This window comes from Pongo pygmaeus, chromosome 15 (assembly GCF_028885625.2).
Source record: "Pongo pygmaeus isolate AG05252 chromosome 15, NHGRI_mPonPyg2-v2.0_pri, whole genome shotgun sequence".
NCBI lineage: Eukaryota > Metazoa > Chordata > Mammalia > Primates > Hominidae > Pongo > Pongo pygmaeus.
Genome location: NC_072388.2, coordinates 90489837 through 90503218, shown reverse-complemented (window position 1 = coordinate 90503218; position 13382 = coordinate 90489837). Strand labels below are relative to the sequence as shown.

The window sequence follows — 13382 nt, the reverse complement described above, 5'->3', positions numbered from 1 at the left end:
GTCTATCAATTTCCTTGGCCTTATTAAGTTCCTTGGATCTTACATTGTAGCCCTTTAGCTCATACTTTTATGTTGTTTGAGGGTGTTTTGTTGTTCTTGTTAAAAACGTGGAAATCTTAAAAAGGAATGAAATAAAGCTTTATTATAGAGGCATATATTCAATTATCATTAGTTACAAGGTAAAAAGTCACAAATTTATTACATGAAATTCACGTTTTATAAAGTACAGATAAATAATGTTTTTTAGAGATGATTGAAACTAAGCACAAGAGGTTCCTGGAAATGTTAATGAAGGTTAGAGATGTGAGTGGAAGCAGAATGTGCTTTACATTGAAAATCCAGTGGCAATGCCAACTTGGCCTATCCTAAAAGCTTTCTCCACTCTACTTTGAGTGACTTGACTTCCTAGATCTTACTGGTAAAATTTTGAAAGCAGCTTTTTACTCAACAGCAAAGAATAGTGGTTGGATATTTTTGATGCAGGTTTCTTTTAAGGGATGGATTTGAGTGGTAATAATACAAAGTTCTTGATATAAAAATGTAAGAGCAAATGGAAATAAGGACCAAAACAAAAAGACCAGTAGAACCTCCTTCTATCTACCCCAGCAGTTTCTGGATAGAAGTGCTCTGGAAGAAGTGCAGTGGTGCCATCTACATTCCCTTGTCTTAGTGAATTTCAGGAAAGGAGTTTTTCACTCACCTAGGAGCTACAGTCAGACAAGAGGGGTCAGTGTGTGTGTGTGTGTGTGTTATGGTAGGACACAAGTCTCCAGAAAGCCTGCAAAGTTGGGAGTACGAATTCTTAAAATAGTAATACTCCTGCCTTAATTATTACAAGTTTAAAATGGTGGTATATTAGCTCTAAAGTACTGATTTTTATTCCTAACAAATGGAAATGCCTCAGTAAGTTCCTTTGTCAAATAACCTTAAAAATACAAACTGAAAATATTGTTTTGGGAAAATAAACCCTTGTTAGGCTTTGACTTATCACACAGAAAGATGCCTCTTAGTGTTTAAAATGTCTTAGTTCACCATGAGTATGTTTTTAAAAATATTCAGTAGTTTAAAAAACAAAATGCAATTATTATTCTATAAACTATTTAGAAACTCCCTGCCCAGAGTGTTTCTTAAGAAAGATACACTCTTAAATAAGTTGCATTGTTAAGGCAGTTAATAATCAACTGTACCTAATTGGGCATTCACTTGTGGACCTCTTTTCTGCCAACTAAAGAAAAATTGAGCTGCTTTACTCCTCTGCCTTCCCACCCAGAAACCGTGTCAGCATGGTTGCCTGGCTACCTGCTCATGAAGGACTTGATTAATAGCAAATTGGCAATTTAACGAGCCACTTCCATGATCTCCAAAGAAACCAAAATACAAACACAATATTTAATCTTGCCAACCGAAGACGATGTGACTGCATGAAGTGAGTATGCTTTTTTGCACTGTTTACAATAACTGGGGCATTAACTTACTGATAATTCCATTTAGGTAAAGAGGGCTTTGTTGAAGTCTAGCTGTCTGAGTATATTTGTGTCTTGATGAATGGTGACTTAAGTAACTCCCCATACCTCAAGATGTAAATATACCTTTTAATCTGTAAGTTAAAGCCTAATTAATTATGAAAATGAAAACTAGAAAAAAATTAAAAAGCATACTCGCTACAATAAGCATAGAGGACCACATTTTAAATAACATCCTCTAAATTTATTTTTAAACTATGGCAAGGCAAATTTTGGGTCATGCAGATTTTTGTGGGTTTATGGCCTTTCTACAGCCACATCCACAAATAAATAAAATTCCATGAACTACAATGCAAAATAATAAGAGTGTCCAAAAATATTGAAGATCAAATTATACAGTGGATTGCCCTAATAAAACACTGGTTTTTTTCTATTAAGGTGGATATAAAAGGTCCTGTTGAATTTTTTCATCTTAAGTAGTGTGATAGGTTCATTTGTTTGTCTTAGCTCTTATTTTAGATGTAAATTACATTTTGGTCATTAGTAACTGGTTTATTTTCAGGATTTTTCTGGCTTTCTAAGACTTGTGTTCTATGATGACATATACTACTTTTAGAAGACATTTTTCTGATAACACTTTCATAATCCTTATCTTTAGGTTCACAGTTCCGGAAGTGCAAACATCATAAATAATTATTGATATGTGTTAAACAGTTTTTTTTTGGTTTGATGGTTATTTTTGTTTGGTAAGTCTAAAGTATGGAAGAGTGGTATGTGATTTAAACAACAATGCCTCTGTGTTTCAGGTGCCCTTCGTTTTAAGAGAAAGATTATTGGATTAAAAGATGAGTTTTACAACCGCTACATAATGAAAAGTTTTTTGTTTGAACCAGTAGTCAAAGCATTTCTAAACAATGGATCCCGCTACAATCTGATGAACTCTGCCATAATAGAGATGTTTGAATTTATTAGAGTGGTAGGTTCTGTATTTTTAATTAGAATTTTCGTTTTAATTGTTTGAGAAAAATTGAATATGCATTACCTAGTATTTTGGCTTGAGATTATAATATTTGGAGAGATTTAAAAAAAAAAAAAAAAAACGAAAGTACCAAAAGCCTGTGAGAGATTTGATTCAAGCTACATCTTACCTCTCAGCAGCTACAAATCTTTTATTATAGCAGGGGTCCTCAACCCCTTGGCCGTGGACCAGTCCATAGCCTGTTAGGAACCAGGCTGCACAGCAGGAGGTAAGCTGCTGGCAAGCAGGCATTACTGCCTGAGCTCTACCTCCTATCAGATCAGCAGCAGCATTATATTCTCCTAGGAGCATGAACCCTTTGGTTAACTGTGAGGTGGAACAATTTCATCCTGAAACCGTGCCCCCCTACTCCCACCCCAGTTGGTGGAAAAATTGTCTTTCATGAAACCAAAAAGATTAGGGACTGCTGCTTTGTAGGATGGTCGCAGTAATCATTTTAAGAAAGCAAAACTACACTTGACAGATAAGCATTTGAATGTGTTTTTCTTAACTTACACATTTCTAAAGACCAATTTCGTAATACTCTTTATTCTCTAGTAATGTAATAAGCTAGTGGTTCTCATTGATGCTGTGCAAATTTATCTGGCATGGCTTTTTGTTTTGTTTGCTTCTTAGAGACAGGGTTTTGCTATGTTGCCCAGCTGGGCTCAAACGATCCTCCCACCTCAGCCTCATAAGTAATTGAGACTGTAGGTGCATACCTCAGTACCTGGATGTCATGCTTTTTTAAAAGCTGGGATAAAATAATATAAAACATTAAACTTGCTATTTTAACCATTTTAAAGTATACATTCACATTGTTGGCAGCCATCACCATTATTCATCTCCAGAACTTTTCTGTAACATGCTTTTTTTGGGGGGTGGGAGAGGGGTGTGGGGACAGAGTCTCACTCTGTCACCCAGGCTGAAGTGCAGTGGCATGATCTCGACTCACTGCACCTTCCACCTCCCAGGTTCATGCGATTCTTCTGCCTCAGCCTCCCTAGTAGCTGGGATTACAGACATGCGCCACCATACCCAGCTAATTTTTGTATTTTTAGTAGAGATAGGGTCTCACTATGTTGGCCAGGCTGGTCTCAACCTCCTGACCTCAGGTGATCTGCCCACCTCGGCCTCCCAAACTGTTGGGATTACAGGCATGAGCCTCTTCACCTAGCCTGTGACATGCTTTTAAAATACGCATGGCTGTTCTGTGTTCTCTCTTGTAAGTGGGAACTAAACTTTGAGTACACATGGAAATAAAGAAGGGAACAACAACAGATACCAGAGCCACTTGAGGGTAGAGAGTAGGAGAAGGTGGGGATTGAAAAACTACCTATTGGGTACTGTGCTTACTACCTGGGTGATGAAATAAGCTATACGCCAAACCCCTGTGACACGCAGTTTACCCATATAACAAATACGCACATGGACCCCCTGAACCTAAAATAAAAATTAATGAATAAAACATATATGTCCATGGCCAGGGATAGTGGCTTATGCCTATAATCCCAGCACTTTGGCAGGCCAAAGTGGGAGATTGCTTTAGGCCAGGAGTTAGAGACTAGCTTGGGCAACATATCAAGACCCCATCTCTACAAAAATTTTTTGTTAAAACTTAGCCCCGTATGGTGGTGCATGCCGATAGTCCTAGCTGCTCGGGAGGCTGAGGTGGGAGGATTGCTTGAGCCCAGGAGTTCAAGGCTGCGGTAAGCTATGATCATATCACTCTATCTCAACCTGGGTGCCAGAGCGAGACCCCATCTCTAAAAAATACACATACCCAGCCCGCACATCAGAATTAGAATCACCTAGGACAAGACCTGGGCATTTACTTTGTAAAGACCCATAGATAGCTGGGTACAGTGGCTCGCTCCTGTAATCCCAGCACTTTGGGAGGCCGAGGCGGGCGGATCACCTGAGGTTGGGAGTTCGAGACCAGCCTGACCAACGTGGAGAAACCCCATCTCTACTAAAAATACAAAATTAGCCAGGCGTGGTGGCGCATGCATGTAATCCCAGCTACTCGGAAGGCTGAGGCAGGAGAATCGCTTAAATCCAAGAGGCAGAGGTTGCAGTGAGCCAAGATCATGCCATGGCACTCCAGCCTGGGCAATAAGAGCAAAACTCCATCTCAAAAAAAAAAGACCCATAGATAAATTGGGGACTACTATAGTAGCCAATGTACTTTATTCCCATTTTTTATTGTTTGGTTATCTCTAAGATTATGTAATTTTATGAAATTAAGCTATTTTTGGTGGGTATGAATTGATTAAATTAAGCCTCATCTTGCTAAAATGACATTTTCCTATCATTTTTTCATTACTATTCTTTTCTGTAGGAAGATATAAAATCATTAACTGCTCATGTAATTGAAAATTACTGGAAAGCACTGGAAGATGTAGATTATGTACAGACATTTAAAGGATTAAAACTGAGATTTGAACAACAAAGAGAAAGGCAAGATAATCCCAAACTTGACAGGTAAATTACCATATATTTAAACCTATTTGTTCAGCATCAAGTTGTATGGTAGTGGCTTTATTGTTTATTTGATATTATTTGGCTTGACAAGGAACGGGGAAATCAGCAGATAACAAATAGAAATTGTAGCTTCCTGTAAGGGTCAACATAAACGTTTCCCTGAGGATTAGGCTGGTTATTAGTATAATACCTCAGGCATTTATCAGGCTAGATAATGGGGAAAAAAAAAAAAAGACCAAACAGTGGAAGTGAGGCTTCATGTGTTCAAAATAAAATCAGAGCATTATATTACTTGCTTTGAATTTACAAGTTACTAAGGTTACAAATTATTCTTTAAAATTTTGTACATTAATCTAAATACCTGGATTTACATTGATATTTTAATATTTGTAAATTTCATGTTAATTCCCTATGTTGACAAGTTTAATAAGTCATCTGTAACAGTACAATTAAGTCCATATATGATTGTATTTACTCTTTCTTCTCTACTCGTAGTATGCGTTCCATCTTGAGGAATCACAGATATCGAAGAGATGCCAGAACACTAGAAGATGAAGAAGAGATGTGGTTTAACACAGATGAAGATGACATGGAAGATGGAGAAGCTGTAGTGTCTCCATCTGACAAAACTAAAAATGATGATGATATTATGGATCCAATAAGTAAATTCATGGAAAGGAAGAAATGTATGTTGAAAAAAAATGGGCAAGAGAAAATTAAGGCTTTCTTACTCTAGATTTAATCTTATTTCTTGACAAAATGATTATTTGCTTGGAATATGTGATGGCATAGGGTTTAAAGACTCCATTGCTTTATGGGATGTGACTGAATAGCAGTGTTGTGCAGGCATAGACTAAGTTTTCTTAATTTGAGTTGAATAAGGAATTTACTATTTCAGGAAGGGTAGGGATACTAAATATGAGTCTGAAGGTTTCACTTCTTCTCTGGAGTAAGATCCAATGAATGGAATTGTGGTTAGTATTTTGGTAAGCTTCGTTTATAAATTGAACTTCAATGTTTCTACCCAGCGTAGTAAGCTAGTTAAATGTGTTTTAGTGTTACCTCATTTGGGGAAATTTAAAAAAGAATGAGTATGGGGGACAACTATTGACAGTATTCTCATTTTTAGTAAAAGAAAGTGAGGAAAAGGAAGTGCTTCTGAAAACAAATCTTTCTGGACGGCAGAGCCCAAGTTTCAAGCTTTCCCTGTCCAGTGGAACGAAGACTAACCTCACCAGCCAGTCATCTACAACAAATCTGCCTGGTTCTCCGGGATCACCTGGATCCCCAGGATCTCCAGGCTCTCCTGGATCCGTACCTAAAAATACATCTCAGACGGCAGCTATTACTACAAAGGTACATTTTTGACTCCCATTTTGCCCCCTTTTTTCGCAATTGAAGCTTTCTCAACAATAATTTTGACTAAGATTCCCTTTGGTTACTGCCACCTAGAACTGATTTAACATTCATGAACTAGAGGATGAGTCCCCTCCACCACTTGAACTTATATAAAGGTTGAGAAATTTCTGAAAGTTTTTTTATGACCAATGCAAGTCTGAATATAGTGTGAATTCTTACTTGGGTATTTTGCATTTTAGAACTGAAACTTCAAATTTGTATGTCAACATTTACAGAAATGTTTAAGGTTTTCAGTTATTCTTGAATAAATTTTCCTAACTAATACCCAGATAAAGCCTTTGTGGGGAATGATAATCTAAATATCTGGATACTTCTAACTTTACTTTGCCAGTTAAGGTTTGTTTTTTTAAGAAAACATCTACTGTCACTAACATTTCATATAAGAAAGGAACAAGGGCTGGGTATGGTGGCTCACGCCTGTAATCCCAGCACTTTCGGAGGCTGAGGCGGGCGGGTCACGAGGTCAGGAGATCGAGACCATCCTGACTAACATGGTAAAGCCCCGTTTCTACTAAAAATACAAAAATTAGCTGGGCGTGGTGGCGGGCGCCTGTAGTCCCAGCTACTCAGGAGGCTGAGGCAGGCGAATGGTGTGATCCCAGGAGGTGGAGCTTGCAGTGAGCTGAGATGGCACCACTACACTCCAGCCTGGGTGACAGAGTGAGACGAGTCTCAAAAAATAAATAAATAAAGCAAGCAGCAGTTGTTTCTGGTGACGGAGCAGGGCTAAAAGGAAACCCAGATGAAATGATGAGGAAGAGTCAGGGTAGAACTGCTTTCCTAATCTCTAATAGAAAGCCTATCTACCCTCATTTCTGGTGGTCTCTTTATCTGCTGCAGTTTTCTTCTTGGTATTTTTTTTTTTCTTTTTAACAGAGTCTCAGTCTGTCACCCAGGCTGGAGTGCAGTGGCATGATCTTAGCTCACTGCAATCTCCACCTTCCAGATTAAAGCGATTCTTGTGCCTCAGCCTCCCAAGTAGCTAGGATTACAGATGTGCACCACCATGCCTGGCTAATTTTTGTAATTTTATTAGAGACGGGTTTCACCATGTTAATTAACAGGCCAGGCTGGTCTCGAACTCCTGTCCTCATGTGATCCCTCTGCCTCCCAAAGTGCTGGAATTATAGGCACGGGCCACCATGCTCAGCCTCATTTTTATACTATTTTCGACTTTATGTTTTAAAAAATTTTAATGTGCTATTAAGTCTTGAAACATTTTTCATTCATTTTCTAACTCCTGGGTAATTTGCTAGGATTATAAACTACTTAAATTTTTTTGCTTTAGTTTGGGTGCAGTGGCTCATGCCTGTAATCCCAGCACTTTGGGAGTCCAAGGTAGGTGGATCGCCTGAGGTCAGGAGTTCAAGACCAAGCTGGCCAACATGACAAAACCCTGTCTCTAGTAAAAATACAAAAATTAGCCAGGCATGGTGGCGGGCGCCTGTAATCCCAGCTACTCGGGAGGCTGAGGCAGGGAGAATTGCTTGAACCCAGGAGGTGGAGGTTGCAGTGAGCCCTGATCGCACCACTGCACTCCAGCCTGGGTGACATAGCGAGACTCCGACTTGGGGAAAAAAAAATTTTTTGCTTTAATTCTAATTAACTCAAAGTTTTCCCTTATTGTAAAAAAGTATGCATGTTTATTACTGGAAATTTAGAAAATATGTAAACATAATGAATTGAAATTTAACACAGTCCCACCACCCAGAAATAATCACCGTTACTATGTTGGTAGATCTATTTTCTTTCTCCAGCCAGAAAACACCAGTGTTTTTATATGTTTTGTTTTCTGTTCTTTAAATAATCCTTATTTCTTAACAGGGAGGCCTCGTGGGTCTGGTAGATTATCCTGATGATGATGAAGATGATGATGAGGATGAAGATAAGGAAGATACGTTACCATTGTCAAAGAAAGCAAAATTTGATTCATAATAATGGCAACGGCCTAGGATCAGTACCTGTTGAAAAAAACTGGTTCTGCACCCCTCCCCCATATAAAATCCACAACAAAGCGCAGTGGTCTCTTGTGAATGACTGACACAGATCAGCCTCTTACACTTGACTTCTGCTCATCAAGTGCCAATTCAATGGAGCAGGAGGAGGGGATATCATACATTTAGGGGAAAGACTTAAGCCTTTGAGCTCTCCAGCTTGGACCACACATTGCCCTTTTCTCAGGGAAGGAAATGGAAACAAAAAGCCAACAGGGCAGGGGTTTTGTAAGTGGAACTCTGGATTGACTGGTCAGTTGCTACAATCAGAATATGCTTTCTTGGACCATGTTTGAGACTCAGAAGAATGGGCCTTTCTGCCATAATTCTTCACTAGTCAAGAATGCCAGCAGTTTCTTTGTATAAAGAGACCTGCCTTTAAAATCATACATTCTGAACATTTTAGTCAAGCTACAACAGGTTTGGAAAACCTCTGTGGGGGAGGGGCGAGTATAAAGTTTTCCTCTTTTTTATCTGTTCCCTTGGCCCTTCAAACTGCAGATTTTTTTTTTTTTAAGTGGGGACTTCTCCCTACTTGATTAAAGATTGAGTGGAATTCTAGATGTGGTCATTTGTGTCATAATTTTTTTCTTTGTTTTTGATTTTTTTTTTTCCTCCCCTGAGTGTATGCTTAGTTGTTGAGTATATATATTTGGGACCATTAAAACTTTTTTTGATGTAATATAACCTAACGTTGTGCTGGTACCTGTTTTACCATGTGTAATTTTTGTTCTACATCACAGTTCTTAATTTGTTTAGAGTTTTATGAAAGATGGTATAGTTTTTATTGACAAAAGCAAAGTAATCTTACAACTATGTGCATACAAAAGCAATACTATTTTGTGACTAAATATTTTATATTAAAATTTACATCAGCAACTGTCTTGAGAATTCAGGGAAATAGAGTGGAATTTAAAACTTCAACAGTTTTGTTAAATCTAGAAACATGAAATTAGTATTCCAAAGAGATTCTGAAATTTCTTTTCTTGGGGAAACGACGGTACATTAAATCAAAATTGAGGATGGATGATTTAAAAACATTTGACTTTTGAATAATAAAAAGAAAAGTGAAGAGTAAGAGAAATTGTATTAGTTGTATGTTTCTTGTTTTTGTTTTTAACTACTCCCTTTGGAATACCAGTTTGACTTGTAAGTGGTGGTTTCTAAATAAATACCTGGCCAGAGGACCATCACCTGTCACCTTATTAAAACAGTATTTTTAAATAGGTTCTTTTTGTTGTCTTAGATGTGATCAAATTATTTCAAGGAAAATGAAAATAATTCTACTTACCCTCACTTTTTAAAGTGAAGAGTTTAGAACTTAATATATTTTCAAATGTGAATAAAACTTCATATCCAGGAAAGGATGCTATTTTAAGTATCATATACTTTAACTGAGTATCTAGCAAGCGCTGTGTGCTTCTCTGTCTTGTCTTGTTTATTCCTCAGTGTAAATTACGATGGTGGTACCAAAAACAAGACTATACTGCATAGTTGGATAGAAAACCAGAAAGTGTCAACTTGCTACAGTCATTAAAAGTTTTATTATTGGCTGATAATTTTTTTTAACAACAAAAACTTTGGGTGCTTAATTATGAGATTATATCTCACTAGAGTATAGATCTAATTTGGAGGCACAGGGTTTGGTTATTAATAATTGAAGTTAATCAACTTATCTTGCAAATAAAGAGAAGAAAAACTCTTAGGATCTAAGCCAATTATATTATGTCTTCCTTTTTTACCTAGAAAGCCCCATGTCAAGTAATGTTTCTGCCTTAAGCATACAATTTAAAACTGACCTTTCTGGGTGATTCTTGAAACACTTGTCTTGGTATTTTGCAGGTTCTTAGATTGAGGGAAGAACTTGCATCACTTGCTTTCATTTTGTGGTCCACTATATTAACTGCTGGCCTTCCACAGTTAAGAGATGACTTTTCATTGATGGACTTTTGTGTTCCCTTACTTATTAGTGATTATGGTTACTGAAATAGAAACCTGACACAAGTGTTCCTAAAACAGTAGGAGAAATGAGGTTAGAAATAGCTTGTCATCTTATGAAGGAATACTGTTAGAAAGAAATTGCTAGAAATACAACACTACACACAGTTCCATATGACTCAAAAGTCCATACTTTTGTTTCACTCTGCCACCCAGTCTGGAGTGCAGTGGTATGACCATGGCTCACTGCAGTCTTGACCTCCCAGACTCAACTGATCCTCCTGCCTCAGCCTCCCAAGTAGCTGGGACCAAAGGGACACCACCATGCCTAGCTAGTTGGTTATTTTTTTGTAGAGACGGGATCTCCCTATGTTGTCCTGGTCTCAAGTGGTCCTCCTGCCTTGGCCTCCCAAAGTGCTGTGATTACAGGTGTGAGCCATCATGCCTGACCAAAAGTCCAAACCCTTAATCATAGGTACTATCTTGGTAACTGATGTAGTTAAAAATTATTTCGCACCTTAACGATACCAATTGGTTCTTTTGGTCATTTTGCAGTGTTTAAAATGAAAACATTTTCACCTCCCAGAGTGAACTCAACAGTTTCTGAAAAAGATTTATAAAATTATTGCAGGAAACACCTTGACATCTTTGTAATAGAATGATGTGTCTTTTTTTCTGCCCAAGTATACTCAGATCTTACATCTAATTTTTCCCAGAACTCCAATTTGCAAGTCAATCTTTTTGAATTTGGAAATGCAGGGCAGGCATGGAGCAGGGAAAAACATTCCCTACTATTTTTTCTTAATTAACAATTGGTCATTATAAAGGCTGCAAGATTAGAATGGCAACAAGTTTAAACTGGAAGATTTAAGTGGAAATTTTCTCAGGTTGTCAGCAGATTTCTGGTATTTAACCAAAAATAACTGCTAAAACAGTGTTGTCAGAGTTCTTTTTGGAGAAAAATTTAGGCCTTCAAAATTCTTTTATTCAGATTATATTAACTTTTTCTGACAATGTTATTTCAAGAAAGATTATAGACATTTTTATGTATGGACTATTATCTACCATTACACTGGGGCTTTGAGAGCATATGAGGAAATGAGAGTCATCAGTATGTTGTGATTCCCAATGCTAATTCAGTTTTTATTTCTTTAGCCTTAATATCGTATTTTGGCTTTGTAGAACGATAAATCTGAAAGAAAACTAGAGATCCTGTTTTCAGCTGAGTATGTTAACGCTGGAATCAAATGTCTCGTTTCTTCAAATAGTTCGTGTTGGAGACACAACGTTCCTTGACCCTTTTCAGTCTCCTGGATAACAGGTTCTTCCATGTACTCAGAGGAAATAGTGGTTACTTCAACATGATGCCAGAAGGGCTTTTGTTTATTTAATTTCCTCTGCCTCCTACCATTTCAAAGAAAGTGCTCTGGTATAAGTAACATCCTACCTGCAGGTTTATTGGATCCTTTTTTGTTCTCTATTATTTGACACTGAGGCAGCATTAGCTACCAACCACTTTTTTTTTGATATCTTTGTCTTGGTTTCTACACATGTGTTTTAACTTTTTTTTGGAGATGAGGCCTCACTCTGATGCCCAGGCTGGAGTGCAGTGGGGCGAGCACAGCTCACTGCAGCCTTGACCTCCTGGGTTCAAGCAATCCTCTTGTCTCAGCCTCCCGAGTAGCTGGAACTAGTTACGTGACACCACGCCTGGCTGATCTTTGTATTTTTTTTGTAGAGACTGGGTTTCACTGTGTTGCCCACAGTGGTGGTGATTAAGAGACAGGGTCTCGCTCTGTTGCCAGGGCTGGAGTGTGGTGGCACAATCATCACTCATTACAGCCTTGAACTGGCCTCAAGCAATCCTCCTACCTCAGCCTCTGGAATAGCCAGGACTCTCTAGTAGCTGGGACTACAGGTGTGTGCCACCATGGGTTTTGTTTGTTTTAAGAGATGGGCCCTCACCATGTTGCCCAGGCCAGTCTCAAATTTGATGTCTCCATTCTCTACTCCTTCAATGCTGGGATTCATTAGGGTTCCACCTTTGTGCACTCAACTTCCCAAGCTCTGACCAGACCACATTTCTTGTTAGGTCCTTGACACAATCATGCTGTGCCCTAAAGGATCTGCCCTTACCTGCACTGTGCCCCTTTTCTTGAGTGCTCTTTTCTCTGCCTTGACTGCTGATGAACTTAAATTCTTTCAACATTCAAAAGTGATCCCGATACCCCCACTCCTTTCTTGAAGGAAGGGGCTATATCCTTTTCAACTTTGTATCCCTAGCATATAGTATGATACTGAACCCACAGGCCGATTTTGGGTAATCTGAGTAAAGGAAGGAAAGACTGAACAATGTGCACAGAGAATACAGACTAGGAAAGCAGCTGATGCTCTTAAAACAGTCAAGAGTTTTATTCTTGACCACAAAATTTCCTATCCTTTGTGCCCATGAGCCTTAGGGTAATTCTTGTTTCTTTTGTTAATGAACTGCAGCTAGAAAGAGACCTTAGGGTAATTCTAAAAGCCCAAAATACCCCCTTGGCATAACATTTGTTGAATCAACAATTCCTACAATCCCACTTCTTTAAGCTTTCCTGGTTTATTCATCTCTGCCCCAGCACCTCTAACTCCTTAGCTCAGCGTTCATTTTGGTCATAGGTCTTTACCCCTAAGTAGGACTTTCATCAGCAGACCTAGTATGAGCTGGTTGGTTCCTCAATACCCGGGCCACAGGCCAGTAGCAGTCCATGGTTAGGAACTGGGCCACACCGCAAAATGTGAGCAGCAGGCAAACGAGCGAAGCTGTATCTATATTTACAGCCATTCCCTATTGCTTGCATTACCACCTGAGTGCCACCTGTCAGATCAGCAGTGGCATTAGATTCTTACAGGACCGCAAACCCTATTGTGAACTGCACATGCGAGGGATCTGTCACTGTCTCCCATCACCCCCAGATGGGATGGTCGGGTTGCAGGAAAATAAGCTTGGGGCTCCCACTCATTCTACATTATGGTGAGTTGTATAATTATCTCATATATTACAATGCAATAATAGAAATAAAGTGC

At 38.6% G+C, this 13382-nt stretch overlaps 1 protein-coding gene across 5 annotated transcripts in view; it reads left to right on the top strand.

The window, feature by feature from the left end:
* Nucleotides 1-9456, top strand: part of PPP4R3A (protein phosphatase 4 regulatory subunit 3A) — a 53178-nt gene extending 43722 nt beyond the window's left edge. For all 5 annotated transcript variants that reach the window (XM_063652018.1, XM_063652017.1, XM_054448691.2 and 2 more), the window contains 5 exons: nucleotides 2270-2439; nucleotides 4823-4965; nucleotides 5461-5651; nucleotides 6095-6321; nucleotides 8209-9456. In XM_063652018.1, the coding sequence (XP_063508088.1) occupies nucleotides 2270-2439; nucleotides 4823-4965; nucleotides 5461-5651; nucleotides 6095-6321; nucleotides 8209-8319 (842 nt within the window). In that variant the 3' untranslated portion in view covers nucleotides 8320-9456. The remainder of the gene's footprint in view (nucleotides 1-2269; nucleotides 2440-4822; nucleotides 4966-5460; nucleotides 5652-6094; nucleotides 6322-8208) is intronic.
* Nucleotides 9457-13382: the final 3926 nt, after the last annotated feature.